This window comes from Tachypleus tridentatus, chromosome 13 (genome assembly GCF_004210375.1).
Source record: "Tachypleus tridentatus isolate NWPU-2018 chromosome 13, ASM421037v1, whole genome shotgun sequence".
Classification (NCBI taxonomy): domain Eukaryota; kingdom Metazoa; phylum Arthropoda; class Merostomata; order Xiphosura; family Limulidae; genus Tachypleus; species Tachypleus tridentatus.
In genome coordinates, this window is record NC_134837.1 from 133311098 (window position 1) to 133337362 (window position 26265).

The window sequence follows — 26265 nt, forward strand, 5'->3', positions numbered from 1 at the left end:
AATGGCAGCATCGATTTCAGTTTTTGTTGTTGTTGTAGATGGGTTAGAAAATATTTTTGTATTTTTCTTGCAAGAAAACAACTTGGTTTTCATATCACACCAATGACATACATTTGCCTTGCTCACTGTATATTTTTTACTAGCTGCACGATTCCCAATCTGTTTGACGCACAAAATAACTTTTCTTTTAGATTCGGCATCATATGTAAAACAGTTTTCCATGGGTATAAAATTCAATAAAAATAAAAATTACAATAAAATAGCATCTGAACAACAGGAAAGTCAGACAACGACTGAGGATGGTGATATTCAACTACACTGCTAGAGGTGCTGATATGAGCAAACTTTGTAGTTTATTAGTCTTTCTAAGCCAGGTTTATTTTAGAATATAGTCCAATTTGTTTGTTAATGCAGAATTCTTTAAAAAATCTTTGTTGTTCGAGGAAAATGATGTTTTTCAGAATTTCAAAGAGTGAAAAATAATCCCTCAACTTTAAGATGCACCCTAATTTTCAGTTTGGAAAAATGTTAACAAATATGCAACTTAAATTCAGAGTAATACAGTATATAATGTTATGAGACTTAAACTACTTAGACTAAATATTTTTATTTTGATGTTATAATATGTAATCGTTTTAAAACACACAAAAAAACAATATATATCTAATTCCTAATTTTTCATGATGGTTATGAGGTAACTTAAACTGACAGACCCTGTACAGAGTTGAGAAAATAACAAACCAAATATACATTTGAAATGTATTTAGGAGGTTTCAGAGATTACACAAATAATAGTTGAGATTTTTGGGAAAAATAATTTTCTTTTATTTTGTATTTTCACACAAAGAAATCTTTATTAAATATATTTTATTAAAAAATCTAATTTTTTTGTGTACAAAAGACTTGGAATTGTTACTGAAAGACTACCAAATTTTGTGGAGATACATCTACTCCATTAAAAATTATAGTATAAATAATTAACATGTTTAAATGTGTATAAAAACTAGTGTATTTTATATTGAGCCCATCATAAAAGGGTTAATATTTTTCTAATGAAAGTTTTCCACTGGAGAAATAATGCGCCTAACAAATATTATATCACTCTTATCGGGACAGCTGGATGTGAGGAATTTCTTGAACTTTTGGAATTCAAATTTTAAAACAGTCACCAAATGTTAATTATGTTTATATTGAATAACCAATTGTATAAATAGAATGAATTTTAATGGGATAATCATAGTTTTTTGTTTTTTAGAGTAACCAGTATAATACTGCAGATACTCTTCACACTTCATTCTTAACCAGCCCAGTATACCTTTTAGAGTAAACAAAAGTACATCACTAATACAATGGGTCATCTAAAAGCAAAAGGTAGAAAGGCATTTATAATTTTGAATCTCACTTACTTCCTCTGACACTTTAGTTTTATCCAAACAAAAATTTTGTCTCTGCCTGTCTAAACATTTAATTGATATAAATCTTACCTCACGTGCTACAGAATTTTTATCCCACTATATTTCCCAAAACAAGTTGAACCTTGTGATTCTCTGCACCTACATCAGTGCACTCCCTATCCCAGATTTGTACATAAGCTCTCTATTATTACTTCCTCGATGATAGAACATTACAGCAATGTTTTTGTGTTTTCTGTAATTTTCTCTTCAGTACTGAATGGATTTAGTTATTTAGATGTTTCCTCCTCCTTTTTTTAGACCTGTCTTCTTGGATCTGGCATTTGTTGTCTGTTTGCTTTATTTTACGATATAATGAAAAGGAAATTTTGAAGCAATAGTTTTGAAAGTGATTTCAGTAATATTTTTTTTATTTATTTCTCTTCATTGATCATTTTCATTTGGATCCCATGCAGTGGTCGTGGTTGCTTGGTCAGGCATCTTCTTTCCAAATACACATTAGTTACCAATTGATCAATAAAAAAAATTTCCTTGTACCAACAATCTATGTTGAGATGGAATGTTCCATATGACCACCTTTTCATGTGGTAAACAATTACATCACAAAAACAGATGCTTTACTTGACCACCACTTATGAGCTATGAATAAAAAAGCTTATAGGGGATTTTGCTCATCCCTGCTGCCCCTTGATTGAATAAACTGGGGTCAGTTTGGAGAATGTAGTTCACCTATCACACTATTTCTTTAATGTCATTTCTCAGGACTTCTCAACCTAAGTATCCCCTCATTTCTAGTTTCCAGTTGCTGGAGTGGTGGATGGAACTTTATTCTTTCTGAGTGATGCTTGAACGCATTATTCCACTCAAAGAGAAGATGGTAATGCTGGTCACCCTCCTACCAATGACTCTGGACATATTTTCTACATTTTAGTAGGAGCAGGACCAGTTTATGCAGGATCTTCCTCATAATTCTGGTTCAGAAATCACTTGTCTGGTTGAGTGGGGACCTTGTTTTAGTCATTCTCTTTGTTTTGACAGTTATGGAAGAGAATCCTCAAAATTCTACACATGGAGAATCAGTTCCTGTACTATAGGTTGGACTCTGTTTATTCCACATTCTCCTTATAATTCCAAGAGCAGGAGGTGCTGCCTTACCTCACAGGTTGGAGAGTAATCCCCTGCCAGGTAATTACTGTTTTTTTTAAGGCATGATAGGCCCCATAATTCCAAATTTGGTTTGTTGTATTTTGCACTTCTTCACGATAGTGCAAGAATTTGTGTAATTTTATGTTTTTTGCCTTCCCTTTGTAAATTCATGACTTGACATGCAACATTCTGTAATTTTCAGCTTGAATTCCAGTAATACCACATTATTAAAAAAAACCAAGTCTAAAACTGTCCTCATCCCCTAACAACTACAGCTTGTATCTAGAGTTGGTGCCACAGCCCTATAAATCCAATAATGAGATGTAAGGCTTCTTTTGCCTTGATGAGTTCATTTTCTTCTCCATCTGATCGTTCTTTACCATCCAGGAATTAGATTTCATATTGTCCAAGTGAACAGCATACTTGTTCTAGAAGTAGTGCAGATTATACTAGTGTGCTATTACTATATCTCATATTTGCACACCTCTTTTCTACACAGATGCATTCTGTGTAGATTTTATCCTTACTGGTTGCACCACCTTATGGTTTTAGGATTCTAGCTAACATGGGACTTTAAGAGTATTTTAGAAGTTCAAGTTTTCCTATAGTGAAAATGTATTTCAGCTAATACTTACCTACACTTACCCTCCTCCACTCTTCCTTGTTAGAAAATGACCACTTTTGGTTCTGCTGATTAGACTGTCTCGAAAAGTGAATAAGTAGTAATAAAGAGGAGGTTATATAAGGATCTTGGATTAAGAAGTACATTGACACAGGTGGAGAGAATCACAAGATTTAACATGCTTTTGGTAATATAGTGGGATATAATTGCTGGAGCAAATGAGGTAAAATCATATCAATGCTTAGATAGGCAGAGAAGAGAAACTTTCAGCAGTATAAGGCTAAAGTGTGAGTAGAAGTAAGTATTATTAGATATGCATTTTTATTGTTGGAAAATATTAACTATTTCTGACCAGTTAGAGCATGTAAAAAAGATAAGCTGATTGAGTGTACTTTCATTATTTCACTTGATGAGAGTGCAAACTATAGGCATTTATGTACTTTATACTTAAATTTTTTATGATGCCCTAAATAAGTACTACAGGTGTTTAAAGTTTGCATGAGAAACATTCACTGGTATTCTTAACTTCAATTTATAAAGAATGGAGAAATGGGACACCGTATCAGAAAGTACTGTGTTCTACATCCTAAGGGAGGAATGATCAGAGCCCGTTTTGTCCGTCGGGCTACTGACTTGTGTGAAAAACTGTCACAACATATATTAAAAGACTTCAAGGAACTGAGTAATTGTGTAATTGTGGATCAGGTATGTTATATTTTTGTCTTTCTTTCTCTCTCTCTCTTTTTTTTTTTTGTTATAACTAAATTTTTGTTTTCCATTCATGCTGGTAAAACTGTCTTGCCAAGTGTTCAGAATTTTACAATCAATTATATTACATAAAACATTTATGTAGTGTTTGACTTTAAGAAAGAAACTTTTATTGCTTTGTATACTATGTGTTTATCTGTCTCTTTAATGATCTTGTTAAAATAGTTGTGGTAATATATACACATATGTACATATAAGGATAATTAGCTGGTTCTGATCTATATATATATATATACACACACGTATATATATATAAAGATAATTAGATTGTTCTGATTCTGATTATACTATTTATTTAAATGTGCACTTGTAACTGCTAACATTAAATTATTAATATGAACGAACAGTTTTACTGAGTGAATATTTTTTAAACTTGTAATGTAATTATAATATATAAAAAAAGTTAATTTTGCTTTGAAATGTGTGCTTCTAGTGGCACAGTTGAATGTCTGTGGACTTACAATGCTAGTTTGATATGTGATGAATTTTCACTTAAAGTAGAAACAATACTTTGAACATTTTTACATTTTCAAGAAACAATTTTTTAAATTATTAAGCATGAAGGTGAAGAGTTATTTCCCTTAAAATATATTTTTTAACCACTTGGTGTTTACAAGCTTTCTGGAAAGATAATTATTTATCAACTTGATATTAAGAAGTTGATGATAAAAGAGTTATCTTCCATGAAACATAATTATTTAACAACTTGATGATGAAGAGTTATCTTTCTTAAAATATAATGATGTTATAATAATGAAAAGTTAAATTCTTTAAAATTTAGAAGTGTTTTAACAACCATGTAATGGAAGATTAGATTTGTTAAACATGGAGATATTAACAGTATTTAATTTATTTTAACATTAGTATTATCATTTGTAACGAGTATTTAGTCATATTTTATTTACAATAAATGATTAGTAACCCTATTTTCTGTCATTATTAATAAGCTGGAAATGAATTTCAATAACATGTAAAGTATGTTAGAATTTTTTAAAAATGTACAAGTATTTTTTATAAAAGTAAAAACTATCAAGTAACACAAGAGAATCTATTGTTTGATTCTTTATGTAACATAAACATTACAATAAAATAAATAATACTTTTAAACAGATCTTTATTTTCTGGCCACATACAGGTTTTTCAGTAAGAAGAATATAATAGTATCTTGTCCACACATATAATATACCTCTCACCACTGTTGCATGCCAAGCTAACTTGGTGCATTCAGGTATTGTGAAAAAAGGTTACTGTGTAGTCAAGGTGCTATTATTATATGTCTTATTATGATGCCACATGAACTGTTATCAATAGGTTATGCTTTACCAGAGTAAGGTGTTATATACCACAAAAGAATAACAGTTTTCTTGCTATATAAAACCTGAAATTTTAAAGAAAACCATAAGTAATGCTGTTGAAAAACTACGGATAAAAATTGAAGTTTATTCTTTTTGTATTATTTTAATACACAATTTTATGATAAATCCTCAGTTTATAAAATTTGAATATCTGATTTTAGTTTGTTTTATGGGTCATAATTTCCCTTATCAACCAAGTTAATTCATTAAAATTATTATTAGTAGTATATGGTGTTTAAATAAATAAATAATGTATCATTAAAAAATAGTTGCCCTAATTCTGGTTTGTAGTGACTTCAGTGATATTGATAAAAGTTATACTCCACCAACTTAATCCAGTTCATAAACAGTTATTGTTCAAGCAGTTTAATGATATAAATAGTTTTTGAAGTACTGTTTTACCTTTTTGTATCTCATCTGGCTTAAAGAACTCTGGTGTTGGCAAAAGGTCTTGTCAACACTGTATATAGCACATAAAGTGTGGTTGACACATTAGTATACACTCTCATTCACTTTCAACTACTGTGATTTTTCCTTCAGCTGGCCTGAAGAGCTATGACATTATGCAAAAGGCCTCATCAGGACTGGATATAGCACATATAACATGGTTGACATATTATTATATACTTTACTTTCAGCTTCTGCAATATTTGTCGTATCGTATCTGGCCTGTAGAGTCATAATATTGACTCAAAAGGCCTCATCAGTACTGGATATAGGGTGTTTGATATGTCATTATACACTCTTTCTTATGTTTGCTTAGAAATTCTTATTAATAATCTGTTAATTGCTTTCAATTTGTTCAATATTTATAGGGCTACGATGAATTCCTCAGTCATGCAGCACAAATCCAACTATTAGAAGCTTACGTTAACAATTGCTTCATCAAGGTACATGTTCCCTCTGGTGTTTTGTGAGTAGTTGGTTTTGTAAAGTTTTCTAATGCTTATATAGTTAAGATAAGTTTATTGAAACAAACATATTTATACCTCAATAATGTATATTTGTATACTGTAAAGTACTAGAAGTTATTATCTATTGAAATGTGCAAACTTTTTGTTCTCTAGGCAGGAAAATGCTACTACCATCTTCGGAAAGGTATCAGTCAGGGTGGTGCCCTGTCATCAATCCTGTGTAACTTCTACCTGGCTGAGCTGGAAAAACAATATATTCACAGCTCTATAAATACTGAGGAAGATTTGCTGATGAGGATGGTTGATGACTATCTCTTCATTACCCCGGATCTGGAAAGAGCTAATACTTTTGTGAAGATATTCTCAAAAGGTAACAATTATGGTTTTATGTAATAATTCATCATGCTACTACATTATTCTAAAAATTTTGGTTAATACTGGAGATGAATGATAAATATGTTTTTTGTTCATATTTGTAACTTCTGTTAATTACATCTAGTGTAGTTTGTACTTATTTCCTTCTTACATGTACAAGTTTTCTCTTCATAGTTATCCAACTTGGATAAGCAAGATAACAATTAAGGTTGAATATTTATTGATGTAAAATGCACAATGAATATCCTTCTTTTTTTAGTAATTGGAGAAAACATATATTTGATTATTTTTAAATTTCTTATCCACATACTATGCTTCTTTATTTTATTTCAGATGTATATGTACTCTAAATTCTTACTATCCTGTCATGTTTTCACAATTTATACAAATGAATAATTACATGATATTTTTTTATTTCATACCATGTTATTATATCATACAAATAAACATTATTGACAGACTTGTAGAAAAGTTTCTGATTCTGTATATCTACCATATTATAGACTAAAAATTTACTGACTATTTGTCTGATATACTGCATTTCAAAAAACAAAAGGTTACTAATTCTGCATGTGTGACACACCATAGATGTTCAGAAAGATTACTGATTTTGTATGTGTGACACACCATAGATGTAAAGAAAGATTACTGATCCTGTATGTGTGACACACTCCAGATGTATAGAAAGGTACTAATTCTGTATGTGTGACACACCACAGACTTATAGAAAAGTTACTTATTCTATATGTATGACACATGACAGACTTAGAAATGGTTCTAATTCTGTACTTCTGACACACCAAAGACTTAAAGAAAGTTTATTAGAGTCATACCTACCACCAGGTATGGCCATAAGGTAGATAGCTGACATTCAAAGCTTGTTCAAACAATAGGGAGTTGTGTAATTTTTTATTGCTTCAGTTGCTGTGCATATAAATATATATTAATTACTGTAACTTGAATAAAATGAGGCTTTGCACATGATCTAAAGTAGTGTGACTCCAAAACAGTTCTATTCACCAACAGTACTTCTTTCTTCAATGTAACAGAGATAACTTACTGTTAGTTCACATGTTTATCAGGTCATTATGCAGCTGGAACTATAATTATAAATTGTCAAGACACAAAATTATGATGTAACACAAATCACAGTTGTCTGATTCTATAACAGAATTTTACTCAATAAAACTGATTTACTGATCTTTCTTTTTGTATGTCTGCCTAACTAGAATCTGTAAACAGCAAAGGTTTTATTTTTTATGTTAGGTATTCCAGAATACAACTGTACAGTGAATGTCAAGAAAGTAGTTGTGAATTTCCAGTCGGGAACAGAATCAAAATGTTTACAGGATGATGGTAAGTATCTTTACACTAAGCTCAACCATCTGAAGTATGAAACAAAGTAAGTGTTTCTGTTTGAGTAGTGTAGGAACGTCTTTAGATATATTTCATACAACAATAAAGCAAACACAAAAATATATTAACATCTTAAAACTCTTACAATTTATCATGTCTTTGACTTATTGAACTATATAAAAATAAAGTATCTTTGAGGTTATGTATCTTAAAATCTTTTTCATGTATTGGAAGTGAGTTAGTAACAAATCTTCTGAAGAAGTAAGTGAAATTGAGTCGCTGGTGCTGCAGTTATTCATGTACTTGATAGGCTATTCTGAAATGTGTTTTTGGTTAGTTCAAGTCCTTGCTGGGAGTAGAAGTAATATCAACTGTTATATGTGTGTTTTTTTATTGTTGTGACTTTTTGAGTCATGGTACTATATTGTCACAGAGCTGTCTCCTTACTCTTTTTCTATAGGACCTTCAGAAGATATAATTTTTGAGACATGTCATGTTTGACACAGTACCATAGTTTTTGGAGTCAAGGGTAGCTTCAATCTAACAACAGTCTTTTTCTCATTTGTCTAAGTTAGAGCCAAGTGTGTCTCCAATTCCTGTCTCCTGACTCTCCCATTTTCAGCCCTGATACACAAACAACAGTTCTGGTGACTACTCAGTGAGTTTGAGTCTAGTGGGAATATGTCTGGCAGCCATTGTTCATTGATGGAACTGTGTCATCTCTGATGTTTGGGCTCACTGAGTTTTGTCAGATGGATTTGTTATACCATTTCTTACCATTCCTTTCTTGTTCTATATTCCTCCTTCCTTTTTTTCTCTTTAGGATCCCTTGTCAAACCAGCATCTGTTGGAGACAATGCAAGACTTCTTCACACAATAGGCTACCAAACCTGCTCCACACAATATGAAGGACTTACACCCACCTGTTTATAGTTCTCAAAAAGCCAGTGGACTGGAGACTGGTCACTGACTTATCCCATCTCAGTCGACATGTTCACACCCCTTGCTTCCTCATGAAATCCTACCTAACTCTTCAGTTGCCTTTTACTCTAGGTCTTTGGATGACCAAGATGGACAGCTCCAATGCTTACACTGCACAACAATTGTTTTGAAAAGTTTTGCTCCCTGAAAAGTTTTTGCTGATTGTGACAGGTACCTGGTTGGTATGCACAACTATAGTTTTGGCTTTGCTTCATCATGTAGGAACTCTGAGAAATAGACAGTCAACTGTTTACCAGCAATAATGTATTTAATTGCATTTATGTTTCTAATACGCTATTAAGTTCAACATAATTAAAAGTGTTTTGTTCCTGATTTTCGTTTATATTCAATGTCTGGTGCATCACATTGCAGTGTCCAATAGTTGTCAGCAAGCGTTGACGGATTCCAGTTGCCCTGATATCGTTTTTCCACTGTAGCAATGTCATGGTGAAACCTTTCACCATGTTTACCACTGACAGCACCGAGATTTGCAGTGAAGAAGTCCAAGTGTGAGTGGAGGAAATGAATCTTGAGTGACATGTTGCATTTCATTGTTTTGTATGCTTTGAGAAGTTTGTCTACCAGCTAAATATAATGTGGGGCTCTGTAGTTGCCAAGACAATTGTCAACAACATCTTTGAAGGCTTTCCAGGCACTCTTTTCCAGTCCAACTAACAGATTTTCAAACTGCTTGTCGCTCATAACATGTCTGATCTGAGGGCAAACAAAAATGCCCTCTTTGATCTTGGCCTCAGTTATTCTTGGGAACATCTGTCTTAAATAATGAAAACCTTCACCTTCTTTGTTTATTGCTTTCACGAAATTCTTCATAAGTCACAATTTTATGTGAAGAGGAGGCAAAAAAATCTTTGCCGGATCGACAAGCGGTTCATGCGCCACATTTTTCTGTCCTGGAACTAACTTTTTACAGAGTGACCAGCTCTGTTTCGAATAATGTGACTCTTTGGCACGACTGTTCCATTCACAGATGAAACAACAGTACTTTGTATAGCCAAGCTGCAGTGCCAGTAACAGAGCAATGGCTTTCAGATCTCCACAGATATTCCAGTTGTACTTGTTGTACTGGATGTGCTTCAGCAACATTTCCATGTTCTTTCATGTGTGTTTCATAGCCAACAGGTATTGAATGGTGAACATTGTCATTGTGTAAGAGAACAGCTTTGAGGCTTAACGTTGATAAATCAATAAAGAGATGCTACTCTTGTGGGTCATGGTCACATCCCAAAGCAGAGAACAACCCTTTGATGTCAACACAGAAACAGAGACTATAAACTTGTGCAACAAATTTGGTTATATCATCTTGGCAGCTTTGAAAAACAGAAATATTTGTACCTGGTGACAGCAAACACCATTCCTGCGGTCTCGAACCCAGCAATTCAGCTTTTGCTTTTGACAGACCCAAATCTCTGACCAGATCGTTTAATTCGTTTAATTTTGACTGTGTTATAAGATGTGGATCCCCTGAGGAGCACAGTTCAAAATACGGATCAATGTCACTGCCAGTTCCCTGCATTGCAGTTTCTTTATCTGGTTCGTCTGAGGTCCATTTCTCTGGTGATTTCAGAATTGGAAGACTGTCATCATGTGGCACGGGTCTCATTGCTGAAGGCAGATTAGGGTATTAAATTGACTTCTTGTTTTTCGCCAGAGAAACCAGACACATCAGTCAAACAGAAGTAACAGTTCGTCACACGGTCTTTCTGTTCTTGTCATATCACTGGGACAGCAAATGGCATTGTCTTTTGAGTGTCTCTGAGCCAAGCTCTCAGACAGACAGCACATGTCACACAACAAATGTGAGGCACCCATTCCTGATCTTGATCACTAATTTTACAGTCAAAGTACAGATGATATGCTTTCTTCACAAGAGCAGTCATTGAGTGTCTCTGATGAACAAGCGTATACTTGCCACAAATATAGCAGAATACATCGCGGCTGTTACGACATTGGCGAGACATATTGACCAACACCAATCATCCTGTAAAACGTCTATAACATCTAACTTACTTGTTACAGTGCTACTGAGGCAGTGCTATATTCTGAAACAATACATACACACTATAAGGTCTATATTAATCCAATGAGCAGCATCTGTGTATGCAAGCCACTTTTATAGCCTGCTGAGACAGTGTCAAGCTGGCTCTGGCCTGCCCAGGCATGCTCGGGCTGCATGCTTCCACAGAACAGCTTCCAACCTGGCCTGATTTCATGCCTGCACATGCTCAGACTGCACAAAACATTGTTCATAGGTCTCTTACAGAAACGAAAATTTTTGGACACAAATATAAGAGAAAACATAACAAAACTGAAGATTTCGATGAAACGGTACATGATGGGCAAATTTGGATGTGAATTTCGTGATCATCAGCGAAAAATCTATAAGGAACACCCTACAGTGTTCAAGAAGCAAAAACTTTGTCGTGCAGTGTTATCAGCATATTCCCATATTGGAATGTTCTGCTCCTTTGTTTTTGTTTGTTCACTGTGAGTTAGTGTATTAATTTCATGCCCTATTCTTCAGGCTGGCTTTGACATCATATGTTTTCTCTTAGGTGGTGTGAACCTTTCATCTACATCTTCATACTTTGGAGTTATGCTTTCACTTTTATATGGACATTGGATTTCTTCTCACTCATTCCAAATTGGAGTTGACCTGTCATACTCATCAACTTCTTGTTGAAGATGCTTTGGTGGACTGGTTGATAAAATTGGAGAAATTCTCTCTTCATGTTACCCGTTACTTTGTTGATTTGGGTGTTTTCTTCAACAAGGATCTATTAGATGCTTCTATAACCTTTCCTTACTACATTGTGGATGATGTATCTCAGAATAGCTGTTATGGGTATTAACACTTTTATTGATAAGTAGAGAACAACGTTTTGACCTTCCTAGGTCATCTTCAGGTTATGAAAGAGAGAATTTGAATGTAATTATTGATGGACACATGTCTCACGGACGAGATTATAAATGGGTACGTGATTGTAGGGGGAATTGTAGGTGGATATTAGGTTAGTAATTTGTATAGGTATAAAGGTATTCCTTTATATTGATTTAATTTTGGTTTTAGTTGCTGTGTAAGTAGGGCTTCTTTGATTTTGAGTTTGTTTCCCTACTTAATATCTGGATGTTTTCTATGGTTATGTTGTGTTTATTTGATTTGCAGTGTTCAGAAACATCTGAAGGTGTTTTTTTTTTTTGTGTTCTTTGAAGCTAGTTTCCATTTTTCTGCTTGTTTCTCCAATAAAGGAGTCATGGTAGTTGTTGCATTGTATTTTATAAATTATGTTGGTGTTGTGTTTGTCAGTGTAGTTTTTACATAGTATGGACTTCAGATTTGTACCTGGTTTTTGAATAAATTTGGTGTTTACTGGAGTGTTGTGTTTTGTTATAAGTTTTTCCAAATGTTGGTTATTTTTTTGCTGATGTTTGGAACATATGGTATGCAAGTGGGTTTCTCGTCATCAAGGATTGTGGATGATCATCAGTGGCGGTTGGACAAGGCTCGTACATCAATGGGTGTCCTGCTTCTTCTTCCATGGCCAGATTTACATCTGTTCACGAATGCATCTCTTCTGGGCTGGGGTGCATGGATTAATCACTAGGATGCTTCAGGTCTTTGATATATGTGGAACATTCTCTTGTTGTTAATGTCCTTGAACTCCTTGCTGCTTATTGTGCTTTGGATCACTTTCTTCCCATCTCTAGAATTCATCTGGTCATGATCAGTGATGGCTCATATCAATCACTAAGGTGACACCCATTTAAGATTCCTATGATTTCTAACATTGGATCTCCTCTTTTTGAGCCCATGATCATCATATTTGTTTGATTTTTTTTTTCATCCCGAAGTATATAAGAGTTTAGATTTACTATGCCAAAGCTTCTTTTCTCCTTGTCATCCCTCACCTCTCATTTGTTGCATCCTGCTGTTCCTGTCCAGTCTTCACTGGTCCATGTTCCTAGTGCCACTTTTTCCTCTCCTATAGTTCAGCAGTACATTTGACAAGATGTACTTTCCAGATAAGTTGCAGTTTGCAAAGAACTACTGAATGGGTGGTAGTGCCCACTCCTCTAGGACTTTCTTCTATCTGTTTATTGTTCCCCAGAACACAGGAAATTGGAGATCCATCACAGTCTTGGCTGAATACCTTTTTTGGAAATACCCCACTTTGCTATAGAGTCCTATCTCTCCCTTTGGTGTTTTTTATTTCCCAGATACTTTGGATGACCAAGTTTGATATGACAGTTGCCTATTTTGATATTTTCATAGCTCCAGAGTTACATTATCTTATTCATTTTGTCTATGAGGGATGTGTCTTTTAGTTCCAGGCACTACTGTTTGTTCTTTCATCAGTTACTTGTGTATTCTGTTGAATAGTATGCTCTTTTGCATGTCATCTTCACTTGCTGGGTTTTTTATCTCTTCATTACGTGGACAGCTGGCTAGTGTTCACTTTTTTCCAAGGCCAATCAATCACCCACAACATCTTTTTTCTCTGAAATCTGTTTAAGTGCTGTTTTTTTTAATCAGATTAGAGAAGTATCTTCTAACCCCACTCTTGAAGTTATCTTCAATTTCTATCTCAAGCCCAGTCTTCTCCTTTTCAGTTCATGGATGTGGATTGGGCAGTCACAAAGGCCCTACCTTCTCTTTCTCTTATAGTATGAGATGTTCTGTTTCTTTGTGGAATGTGGACAACCCCCTTAAAGAGTTCTCATTTCCTTGGGTCAGACACACATGCCTTCTCTTCAGTGGATGCTTCTCAACCAGTGGAACTTCTCCCACAATCCCTTGGACCATCCTATCACCTTTCCCCCTGGGATAAGGGTCAACCTTGCTTGTTGGATTGAAAAACTTAACACAGTGGGGTTCCCATTCTTACTCCTTGTCTTTACTCTCATCTCTTCATAGCTGCTTTCTTGGTAGGTTGGTGGCTTTCTTGATTCCCAGGTTATTTCTGGGGTCATTAAAGGAGACTGCCTTCCATTTTAACTTCCTAGAATTTTTTACTATTTGATAGGCTTTGTATCATTTCCCAGTTTTTTACCTGATTGTTTGATCAGGGTTTGTCAATGTCAGTTGTTGCTATTTATATGTCTGCCCTGTCAAACACCTTCTGTTTCTCCCATTTCTGTAAAGCTTTATTTCCATCTCGTTTGTCCTTCATGACCTTTTGTACTTCTGAATGTTTTTTATGCCCTGTCTTGAGGTTTCCTCCTGAGTAAAGTTTGTACAAGAAACTAAATCAAGCTTCATAGCCCGTATTTACATACTCAGTGAGAAGAGGGCTAACAGTTTTATGGTCAATGGTTATGTAATAACATAAAATTCTGGATCCAAAGTGCTTCCCTTAAATGTTTTTGCCCGAGCTGATCACACATGTTGATCACAAAGTAAATTTCTTTTGGAAGGCACTTCCACTAATGTTTCCTGTTTGGATGGACTGCATTTGACATACTCAGAAGTATCCCAAGGCAGATGTTTTTGCACAGGCAGACTGCATTTGTTGATCTCTGTATCTTATGCAATGTACTTCTGGTTGTTTTTGCCCAGACAAACTACACTTGGTCATAATATAATATCCAAGGCACTTTTCCTGGATATTTTTTACCTAAGCAGACTGTGCTCGGCTTATTCATATACAGTTTACTGTCTTCTAGTCTTAGCCAATTCTAGTTATGCCACATTATTATACACCTACCTTACTATGACTAACTAATTACTGCATCCCATGTTAATGCTTGCTACATATATGGATGAATTAAGCACTGTCTGTTTACAACATGCTGATTCTGAGTTACAGTGGAACCCCTCTAAGCAGCCATCCCTCAGATTCGGTCACCCCTTGAAAGCGGTCATTCAACCATAGTCCCTTTTTATGTTTACATAATTCCTAATTATGTACAGTGGAACCCCTCTAATCAGGCCAGTTTGTCTCAGTCCCGAAGGTGGCTGCTTTAGAGGGGTTCCACTGTACTTGACAATTTTTCATCAAAGTACCTACGGATTGCTCTTGTTGCTCACAATATCCTTGAAAAGGTGTTTCCACTGAATGTTTTTTCCAGTTAGACAGTGATTGACATATATTCATTTGTGTCCATTGTCAGTTTCACACTAGATATTTGGAATTTCTATATGCTGTGCTACTTCACACCATAGCTATAGAGCATGTCTCTTAAGAATGGTGCTGTCAAGGTTTTTTCAAAGCTAAGGTGACTGCTTATTATGTTTTTCTCTTTATGTATTACTGTGTGAAGAGCATAACAGTTCTAGAAATAGTACTGTAACCCACAGGTGTGCCTTCTTTTCTTTTCTTCTGTTTTTTCAAAGAGGTTGTTTTCCACTTGATTAAATACTGTCATATCTTCACCAGCTCCCACCTTTAAAATGTGAGATTCCAGCTTTGGGTGAGTTGAGGTAGTACCATTTCAGAAGTTGACATTTTCTTATGCTGAAAATGAATTTCTGATAAGTACTTATCTAATCTCACCTACTTCCCACCCTTCCTTCCTATTGATATACTAATGTTTCTGATTTTTTATGCCAATTTTTGAAAGTAGAGAGATCTATCTGTGCTAGTATAGATGGTATGGTATATTTGGTGGAGGGGTAGTCACATAATCAGCACATGTGCTGAAATGGTGCAAAAATGAATGAGTATGAAAGACTAGTGCACTGTTGGTGATAAAAGATTTAGCAATGGTTAGAGGGGGAACCAAGGTTGAGATAGCTTTGGGTGAGAGGAGTACATACCTATTGGAAATACATTTTCAGTACAGGAAAATATTAACTTTTTATCCAAAAATTACATTACAGTAATCCTTTCTTCACGTATTAATGTCTCCAGTGGATAATTGGTATATAGAAGACATTATAAATTTAAAGCTTTGTACTCTCAGTTACAGTGTGTTTTAGTGGAATGCTTCTGAAGAAGGTGTAAAGTGAAACATTGAGTGTTTAGTTAAAGAAAAATAATTTTATGTTATTTATTTCTCGTATTATAAACTTTTCTTCACATATTCATTTGTCCACTGAGATACATATTTTGAAAAGTGAGCCTTAAAATCTGATTACATATTTCAAATTTACTTCAGCTCATCCTAATTTCAGAACCTTTACGTTGGGTTGGTCTGGAGATTGACACCAAAACCTTACAAATAAGGTTGGATTACAAAAGATACGAAGGCATATGTAAGTGTGGTTTTTTTTTTTTTATTCACACTCAAGAAATTTTAAAACTCTCATGTTTATTGAAATCTGTGAACCAGAGCCACTAAATTTCTTGTGATGTGCTTAAAAAGCACTTGAAAATCTCTGCAGAAAAAGGAAATTGTTTAATGTGTAATAGGCTTAGTGTGGCCTAGTGTTTAACGTATTGAATTCTGATCTTAGTATGGCTCACAAAACCATGCTTCTTACTTTGGAGTCATTGATTCATTATAAAGAGTGATGATCAAACCCCACTATTTGAGTTTTTTAGTCCAAGAGTTGGTGGAGTGTGCTATTCGTTAACTTTATGTTGCTTTACAGAAATAAATAATTAATTTGTCATTCTTCTTGAAAAATATTATAAGGGATTAGTAGATTTTAATTTAATCATATTTTAATTAAAGAGAGCCACCTCTTTCTTTAATAATTTTAAACAAAGGTAGATTTACATACGTTGTTCATGTGCTGCATTGGATGCAGTGTAAAATGTGAGCATTTTTTCCTTGACTATTGTTTAGACATGATGAAAAAATCCTGATATTAGGTGTATAGAAATTTGATGTATTATACATACAAAGGTTGCTGTTACTTAGATTGATCAGATGGTAGGTAACTGGCATAAAGGAGTTGTTGCACCTAAACTATGTCAGGTAGTAAATTTCTGTCATGTGGGTGATGTTGTATTTAAGCTGGATGTTAAGTAGCTGGGTTTAGTTTTCTATTTCTTCTGTCTCATGCATACCTGTATCTACTGTTGTAAAGTGCATGAAATGAGGCACTATCTATGATTTGGAAGTGTGACTCTAAGAGAGATAACTTGCAGCTTGTTCAAAGGTTTACCAGGTCATTGTATGGCTGGAACTATAAATATAAAACATTTATTCATGTGAAATGATGTTGTAATATAATTTGAATAGTGTGACTCTTCCATTGAATTATCTTCAATTATACAACTTTCTCTACTCCAACAGAGAGAATTTAAATTCTGTTTTTTATATAGATTATTATCACACTTCTGAAGTATTTTAACTTGTATTCAATGAATATAATAATAAAAATTACCAAACATATATTGGATAAACCATTCAACATTATCTTGTTAAAAAGGCACTACTGCTGCTACCTTAAAAAATAAGGACGGTACAATAGAACTGTGCCATTAAATTAGAACCATTACTATTATGTGGATCTAATAAAATAACATAAGAAGTGTTTTCTCCTTCTCATTATATAAGTGAATCTATTAAAATAAAACCAGGATTATTCCCTCCTTCTCCTTATTACATAAGTGAATCTAACGAAGTAACATCAGGATTGTTTCCTTCTCTTTGTGGTAGTGGAAATAAACCTAACGATTAAATCTTGGTAATATATCCTTATTCTTAAGTTCACATAAACCTTCAAACACCTAATATTTTATATCTAAGCTGTTTCTTTGAGTGTGCATAAAAGTTTTACATTTTATTTCACGCTGATATTAAAAATTATTTGATTTACAATGTCTTGAAACATTAAGACAATTTATATACTAGTATGAAACCATAAATATTTTGAGACCTCTCCTTATTTTGTTACTTTTCATGGATTTTTCTGCTTTTCTAAGTATTTATAGGAAACATGACTAAAATTGTGTTTCCACAGGTGTACCCTACACAATGTCCATTGACCACAAGAACATGGGCCAGGTGATTAAGACCAAAATTCCATTGTAGGTTCCAAGTTATGAGTATACATTTAGAACAGTACATAAACATGATAACTAGTATACATGTATTAATTATTGCTAACATAACAATGTTTTGTATTTAGGTGTTATCCTCATAATGTTTAGTCCACTTCAGTGAAAGTCAGTGTGTATTTTACTTCAGTTGAATTGTTTTTGATTATATGTTGAAATTATATAAAATGTATTGTTTTTTTATTCGGAAAGTTTCATATGTACAATATTTTTAAAAGGTGTTCTGAAATTCAACTACATGAAATGTGTAAAAAAAATCGAAATACCCAAAATATATATAACAGTCTATCTCCTATCACACAAGCTTATAGTGGATAATTAAGGCTACTGGTCAAAAAAGTTGATGTGGATATGGTTAAACAGACTAGTAATGGATACTGGTTACATAGACTGCTATTGGATACTGCATACACAAGTTGGTAATGGTTACTAGTTACAAAATTTGGTAATGAGTGCTAGTTACATTAGTTGTTAATGGTTACTGGTTACAGTAGTTTTTATTGGGTACTGTTTACACTAGTTGTTAATGAGTACTGTTTACACTAGTTGTTAATGAGTACTGATTACACTAGTTTTTATTGGGTACTGTTTACACTAGTTGTTAATGAGTACTGTTTACACTAGTTGTTAATGAGTACTGTTTACACTAGTTGTTAATGAGTACTGATTACACTAGTTGTTAATGAGTACTGATTACACTAGTTTTATTGGGTACTGTTTACACTAGTTGTTAATGAGTACTGATTACACTAGTTTTATTGGGTACTGTTTACACTAGTTGTTAATGAGTACTGTTTACACTAGTTGTTAGTGAGTACTGTTTACACTAGTTGTTAATGAGTACTGATTACACTAGTTGTTAATGAGTACTGATTACACTAGTTTTTATTGGGTACTGTTTACACTAGTTGTTAATGAGTACTGATTACACTAGTTTTTATTGGGTACTGTTTACACTAGTTGTTAATGAGTACTGTTTACACTAGTTGTTAATGAGTACTGATTACACTAGTTGTTAATGAGTACTGATTACACTAGTTTTTATTGGGTACTGTTTACACTAGTTGTTAATGAGTACTGATTACACTAGTTTTTATTGGGTACTGTTTACACTAGTTGTTAATGAGTACTGTTTACACTAGTTGTTAATGAGTACTGATTACACTAGTTTTTATTGGGTACTGATTACACTAGTTGTTAATGAGTACTGATTACACTAGTTTTTATTGGGTACTGTTTACACTAGTTGTTAATGAGTACTGTTTACACTAGTTGTTAATGAGTACTGTTTACACTAGTTGTTAATGAGTACTGTTTACACTAGTTGTTAATGAGTACTGTTTACACTAGTTGTTAATGAGTACTGATTACACTAGTTTTTATTGGGTACTGTTTACACTAGTTGTTAATGAGTACTGTTTACACTAGTTGTTAATGAGTACTGATTACACTAGTTTTTATTGGGTACTGATTACACTAGTTGTTAATGAGTACTGATTACACTAGTTTTTATTGGGTACTGTTTACACTAGTTGTTAATGAGTACTGTTTACACTAGTTGTTAATGAGTACTGATTACACTAGTTGTTAATGAGTACTGATTACACTAGTTTTTATTGGGTACTGTTTACACTAGTTGTTAATGAGTACTGATTACACTAGTTTTTATTGGGTACTGATTACACTAGTTGTTAATGAGTACTGATTACACTAGTTTTTATTGGGTACTGTTTACACTTGTTGTTAATGAGTACTGTTTACACTAGTTGTTAATGAGTACTGTTTACACTAGTTGTTAATGAGTACTGATTACACTAGTTGTTAATGAGTACTGATTACACTAGTTTTATTGGGTACTGTTTACACTAGTTGTTAATGAGTACTGATTACACTAGTTTTTATTGGGTACTGTTTACACTAGTTGTTAATGAGTACTGTTTACACTAGTTGTTAGTGAGTACTGTTTACACTAGTTGTTAATGAGTACTGATTACACTAGTTGTTAATGAGTACTGATTACACTAGTTGTTAATGAGTACTGATTACACTAGTTTTTATTGGGTACTGTTTACACTAGTTGTTAATGAGTACTGATTACACTAGTTTTTATTGGGTACTGTTTACACTAGTTGTTAATGAGTACTGTTTACACTAGTTGTTAATGAGTACTGATTACACTAGTTGTTAATGAGTACTGATTACACTAGTTGTTAATGAGTACTGATTACACTAGTTTTTATTGGGTACTGTTTACACTAGTTGTTAATGAGTACTGATTACACTAGTTTTTATTGGGTACTGTTTACACTAGTTGTTAATGAGTACTGATTACACTAGTTTTTATTGGGTACTGTTTACACTAGTTGTTAATGAGTACTGTTTACACTAGTTGTTAATGAGTACTGATTACACTAGTTTTTATTGGGTACTGATTACACTAGTTGTTAATGAGTACTGATTACACTAGTTTTTATTGGGTACTGTTTACACTAGTTGTTAATGAGTACTGTTTACACTAGTTGTTAATGAGTACTGATTACACTAGTTGTTAATGAGTACTGATTACACTAGTTGTTAATGAGTACTGATTACACTAGTTTTTATTGGGTACTGTTTACACTAGTTGTTAATGAGTACTGTTTACACTAGTTGTTAATGAGTACTGATTACACTAGTTTTTATTGGGTACTGATTACACTAGTTTTTATTGGGTACTGATTACACTAGTTGTTAATGAGTACTGATTACACTAGTTGTTAATGAGTACTGATTACACTAGTTGTTAATGAGTACTGATTACACTAGTTGTTAATGAGTACTGTTTACACTAGTTGTTAATGAGTACCAGTTACACTATATCTTAATGGGTACAGTTTATACTTGTTGATAATGGATAATGCTTATACTAGTTGATAATGGGTACTGGTTACACAACTTAGTAATTAATGCTGGTTACACTACTTGGTAATGGGTATATGAATTTGTTATGAATGCTGGTTACACAACTTCTTAATGGGTACTAGTTATACCAGCTGGTAATGGTAACTGGTTACTCAAGTTGGTAAATGGTACTGATTATACTATTTAGTAATAGATACTGGTTATATTAGCTGATAAGGGGTACTGGTTACACAAGATTGTAATGAGTGCTGGTTATGTGTGATGATGAGAAACCGACTTGAAGTAAAAATGTATCTCAGGACAGCTGATATGGGTATTAATATATTAACACTTTTACTAATAAAGCAGAGAACAACGTTTTGGCCTTCTTAAGTTATCTTCAGGTTAACGAAGAGAGAGTTTGCAACTGACTGTTGCCGGGCGCATGTCTAGGAACAAGAGTGCTGGTTACACTTGTTGGAAATAGATACTGGATACACTAGTTGTAACTGGCTACTGACTACACTGCTCTGATAATGGGTACTGGTTACACTATTTGGTAATGGGTACTAGTTACACAACTTTTTATTGATTAATAATTACATTAGTTGTTAATCAGTTCTGATTTCACAACTTGAATCAGTTCTAATGGGTACTGGTTTCACCAATTGTTAATGGTTATTGGTTACGTAACTTTTTACTGATTACTAGTTACACTAGTTGATAATGGATACTGGCACATGAGTTAATGGTTACTGGTTTCATTAGTTGGTAATGGGTACTGGTTACATAAGTTGGTAAAAACAATGGCTACATTTGCTGATAATTGGTACTGGTTACACTTATTGGTAATGGGTAGGTACATGAGTTGGTAATGGATACTGTTTCTATCAAATAAAACTTTTTATTTATTTATAATTACTGATTTTGTTATTTGTGTTTTGTTTGTTTTGTAACTTATTTCATATAATATTACTGTTAACGGTGTGAGGACATTCTTATTATTCACGTTTCTGAAGGTTGGCTGTTCTGCACTGCACGTCTTTGATACTTGATACTGAGGTAAGTCATAATAATACCTGTTTTTACATGATGTCACATAGACTGAAACGTTGCTTATATGAAGATATACATGGGACATCTTCTTGCATGTAATTTTAATAAAACTTAACAGACAAACATGTAAAAGTAAGAAAACAGACTGTTGATCATGGATTTTAATTTTCACAAAATTTATAATTATACCTCAAAATGTATCTTGAAAAGCTGGTATGGGTATTAACACTTTTATTGATAAGCAGAGAACAACGTTTTGCCCTTCCTAGGTCATCTTCAAGTTATCAAGGTTTTTTTTTGTTGGTTTGTTTTTCTCATCAGGTTTGTTGGTCTGAATGTCCCCTAATGATCAGCATGCACATACTGTGAATCTAAGGTTTAGTGGTTCAGGTTCTGAATCACAGATAAACCTGCTTCACACTTTTGAATCATGAATGCACCAAAAGAGTGACAGTCAAATTCCATTATTTGGTGAGACAAAAGTGTCCCAAATATTTACAGCATGATCTATTGACTAGACTCCTCTGTACTCTGTCAGCTCAAAATTAGGGATGAATAGAAGAGATGGCTCTTGTGTACGTTTGTGTGAAAAGTCTAAAGTAAATATGTTATCTAGAAACAGAAATCTGAGTCATTTATTTTCTGTGTTCAACATTTTTTTGCTTTTCACATCAATCGGGTATAAATGGCTGCTTATTCTGAATTTTTTTAATAGCTAAATGAAGAGAAAACAGTGATAAAGAACATCTTTGAGAAGTTCTTTCTTTCAGCTTACAGATTTCATGCTCTTGTAATGAAGTGTCCAGTAAATCGACGATTACAAAATCCCCAATTCATACTAGGTATACCTGCTTCATAAATTATTTTATATATAATTCTCCTTTGTATTTTGAAACTTTTAATTTCCAATAAGACTGTTACCAATGTTAAATACACTGTTGTGTTAAAAATAAAATTTGAACTACCAAAAATATTAACTTTAATAGAAAAAGATTAATATTTTGTACTGAAAGCTATTTAAAGAGAACAGTAAAGTCTAATAAATTCCTAATCTGACTTAAGTGATTATTGATGACTAATTTGTATGTTGTATCTCAAGATGGCTGGTGTGGGTATTAAAATAAAATACAGAACAACATTTCTACCTTTTTAGGTCAGCTTCAGGTTAACAGAGTTTGCAAACCTAAGAAAGTTGAAACGTTGTTCTCTACTTTATTTTAATAACCGTACAGCCATCTTGAGATAGATTTTTACTTAAAGAGGGTTTTTTGTTACCACAAATTAATTTATGTTATTTATGTTTATACTACAAAGCAATTTTTTTCTTACACATAATATGTGCTGTTTGTTTAATACTGTATTATATAAATCTTAATTAGAAAAAAATTTTGCTTAGTTATTCACTATAAAACAAAAAATTACTGATACTTCCACTGTGGCTCATTGGTAGGTTTGTGGGCTTATTTATAATGTTAAAATTCAGGGCTTTTATCCATGTTATGGGCACAGTAAAGTTAACCCTTTGTGTAACTTTGTGCTTATCAAAGAAACACTTACTGAGATTTTTTATAACAAGATATATTAAAATAATTAGTATAAAAACAGGTTTGGAGGAAACTGTGCTGACTACCAAAATTGTTATATTTCAACCAAAGATATTGTAAATATTTTTATATTTTTTCTAAATATGCTAATTCTGTGGAAACAGGGGTGATTCTGGACACATCATATACCATGTTTCAAAGAATAAAGACTTATATGAAGTCATTAAACATGGCTTTCAGTTTATCAAGGAGAGAGATTGAATGGTAAGTGTTGTATTTGATGTAGAACTTTTTTTTTAATTGACCAAAGTCCATCAGTTGTTCAGCAGTAAATCTAAAGGCTTATAATGCTAAAAACTTGATTCTGATATGAAGAAGGAGCTAGATGTAGGTAGCCCATTGTATGACTTTGTGCTTAACAAGAAACAAATAATTCACAAAAATATTAAATATACATTAAAAGTTAACCCATGTAAAAACACTTTTGTTTGTTGTTTCCTTGTTTAGGATTTGTTTAAAAGCATTCCAAATCAGGTTTTCTATGAAGCAGGCACTTTACAAGCCTTTACTCACCCCTCTTCGTAAACTTATTTGCTGGAAAAAAGGGAAGATAGTAAGTAGCAGTACTTCTGTTAAATTTTTAAAAATGGAAGACATTTCTGCAGTTAATATTTTCGAGGAAATTATAACTGTGTGTGATTTGGAAAACATTTTATTTCTCTCTCTCTGTCTCTGTTTTTTACACATATTAATTGATCATTTTATGTTTTAGAAATAAAAAAGTTTGAAAATTAATATTCTTATAATGTTATTATTAAATTAATATGACAAGTAATTTCACAGAAGATGGTAGACATTTAGTAAAGATTACAATTTTTGTTGTACCCAAAAAAGCAGATTTTTTGATGAAATATTTTCTTCAAGATTTGTTTGTGAAAATATTTGTATGTTTCTTTACTAATCTGAGTGCAAAGTGATTTCATGTTATGATTAAAAACCTCTTCTTTGTCCCCAAAATCTCAAATATTATTTATATAATCTGTAAAACCTCCTAAATACATTTCAAACGTTTATTTTCAGTAAGGCATTTTATGTTATTTTCTATACTCTAACCATATGGGGTCTGTCAATTGATCAACCTTGTAACCATCATAAGAAAATTGGGAAATAAATATAAATTATGCTTTTTTTCATGCTAGAATGACTATATATTATAACATGAAACTACAAATGTTTACTCAAAGTAGCTTAAGTCTCGTAACGTTATATCGTTATTAATTTTTATTATATTGACTTTCCAGTCATGCTTAACTAACATTACATGACTTGGATTAATGTGCATTCATGTTACTTTATCCAGTAGTACAAAACTGACCATAAGTCTTCCCTGTATTGGCTATGTTTTAGTGGACTAGTATTTTGTAATATTTAGTCACATTTCAGTTATTATACATTATATATGTATATTGATTATTACTATTTAGAAATAAAGTAAAGCAAACAATTATCTCTTCTAGCTACATCCTTTGAATTCAGTTGCTGCTTGGCATAGGTTACTAAGTCTTTTAACAAATTTTGCACATGGATGATATGAAACAAATTTTTTTTTAGATTTTATATATACAGTTGAATAATAAAAAAAATCATAAATAACTACACTGATACCATAAGAATTTTACTATAATTTTATTAAGCTTAGTAACTAAGACGTATTTAGATTTTAAAAAATATGAAACTTCCAGCTGACTAAAAACACAACCTACCTTCTTCAAATCTTGGTTTGAAACAATGTGGTAGCCTTTTCGTAAATTAAAATGGCTGAGAAAACAACTAGGGGACATTTTAAGCTGTTGATTGGTTATTCACATGTCATGTATTAAAGTAAGTGTATAAGACTATTTCCAAAAATGGAAAGAGGTGAATAGGGCTACTGTGTTTGATTCAGTACATATCTCACCAAAATAAAAAGATATGAGGTTTGTATTTTGTATTCTACCTTGCCAGTATTGGTAATTTGAATTCCTCATTTGTACAGAACCATAGACTTTGTATTTTGACATCACAAACATCTAATTTTAACTAGTGATGCATTCAACATACCATGTGACTCACTAAATCTGTGTTTAGGTGTGCTATTTTAATATTTACTTTTAAATTAAGAAATTAAGTTATATTAAAGTTTGAATTATAATGTACAATTTTATTCTAAATTTATTGACTTTAATTCTTTAGTTCAATAAAATTTTAATGCAACTCAACAAACAGGATGAAATGGCATTTGACTCTTGATCCATTGTGAAAGGGTTGTTGATTCATCACTAGTTCATGAAACAAATTCTGCTTTGCCTATCAAGACATAGAATAAGGCTTCTGACAAGAATTTATTAGTGATATTAAATGCTGATGAACTGTTCTTGTCGATTGGCTGGGTCAAGTAATTTAACATATTGAATTTTTCTCATGAAGTCAAAGCTCAGATTGGACAAGTTTAACCTCAAACTCCAGTAACAGGGTAGATGCTTTACTCTGATAAAATACCAGAAATTCTAGCTTTGACTTCAGTGATTGTTAAGTAAAGTTCAGATCTGTTATTGGAGAATTTTACTACTTTTAAAGTTTAGTTAATGAGTCTATGAACATTTAGCAACAAGAAATAGCTATTCTAAACAATATTTCATTTCTAGAAGACTGATATTGTGATATTTTTCCACATAACAGTCTGTTAGGACCTGCTAACAGGAGTTTTATAAGGTACCATTCTACAAGTTAGTGGTTTATTCTAATATGCTACATTGGTTAGAGAGGTGTGGAGAAGACTTCAATAGATCTCTCTTACCAATCCAGAGTGAGCTCCACTTCTAAGTTTAGAGAAAAAAAATGTTAAAAC

General features: G+C 32.8%; 1 protein-coding gene across 8 annotated transcripts in view; it reads left to right on the plus strand.

Moving 5' to 3' along the window:
• Positions 1 to 26265, plus strand: part of LOC143240798 (telomerase reverse transcriptase-like) — a 75600-nt gene that overhangs the window by 45707 nt on the left and 3628 nt on the right. For 4 of the 8 annotated variants that reach the window (XM_076483872.1, XM_076483874.1, XM_076483871.1 and 1 more), the window contains 10 exons: positions 3721 to 3885; positions 6119 to 6193; positions 6371 to 6587; positions 7859 to 7948; positions 16062 to 16142; positions 17802 to 17868; positions 21798 to 21840; positions 22550 to 22676; positions 23543 to 23642; positions 23886 to 23991. In XM_076483872.1, coding sequence (XP_076339987.1) covers positions 3721 to 3885; positions 6119 to 6193; positions 6371 to 6587; positions 7859 to 7948; positions 16062 to 16142; positions 17802 to 17868; positions 21798 to 21840; positions 22550 to 22676; positions 23543 to 23642; positions 23886 to 23991 — 1071 coding nt within the window. Of the gene's footprint in view, positions 1 to 3720; positions 3886 to 6118; positions 6194 to 6370; positions 6588 to 7858; positions 7949 to 16061; positions 16143 to 17801; positions 17869 to 21797; positions 21841 to 22549; positions 22677 to 23542; positions 23643 to 23885; positions 23992 to 26265 lie in introns of those variants that run through there. The other 4 variants (XM_076483877.1, XM_076483875.1, XR_013021965.1 and 1 more) reach the window with 3 other exon arrangements.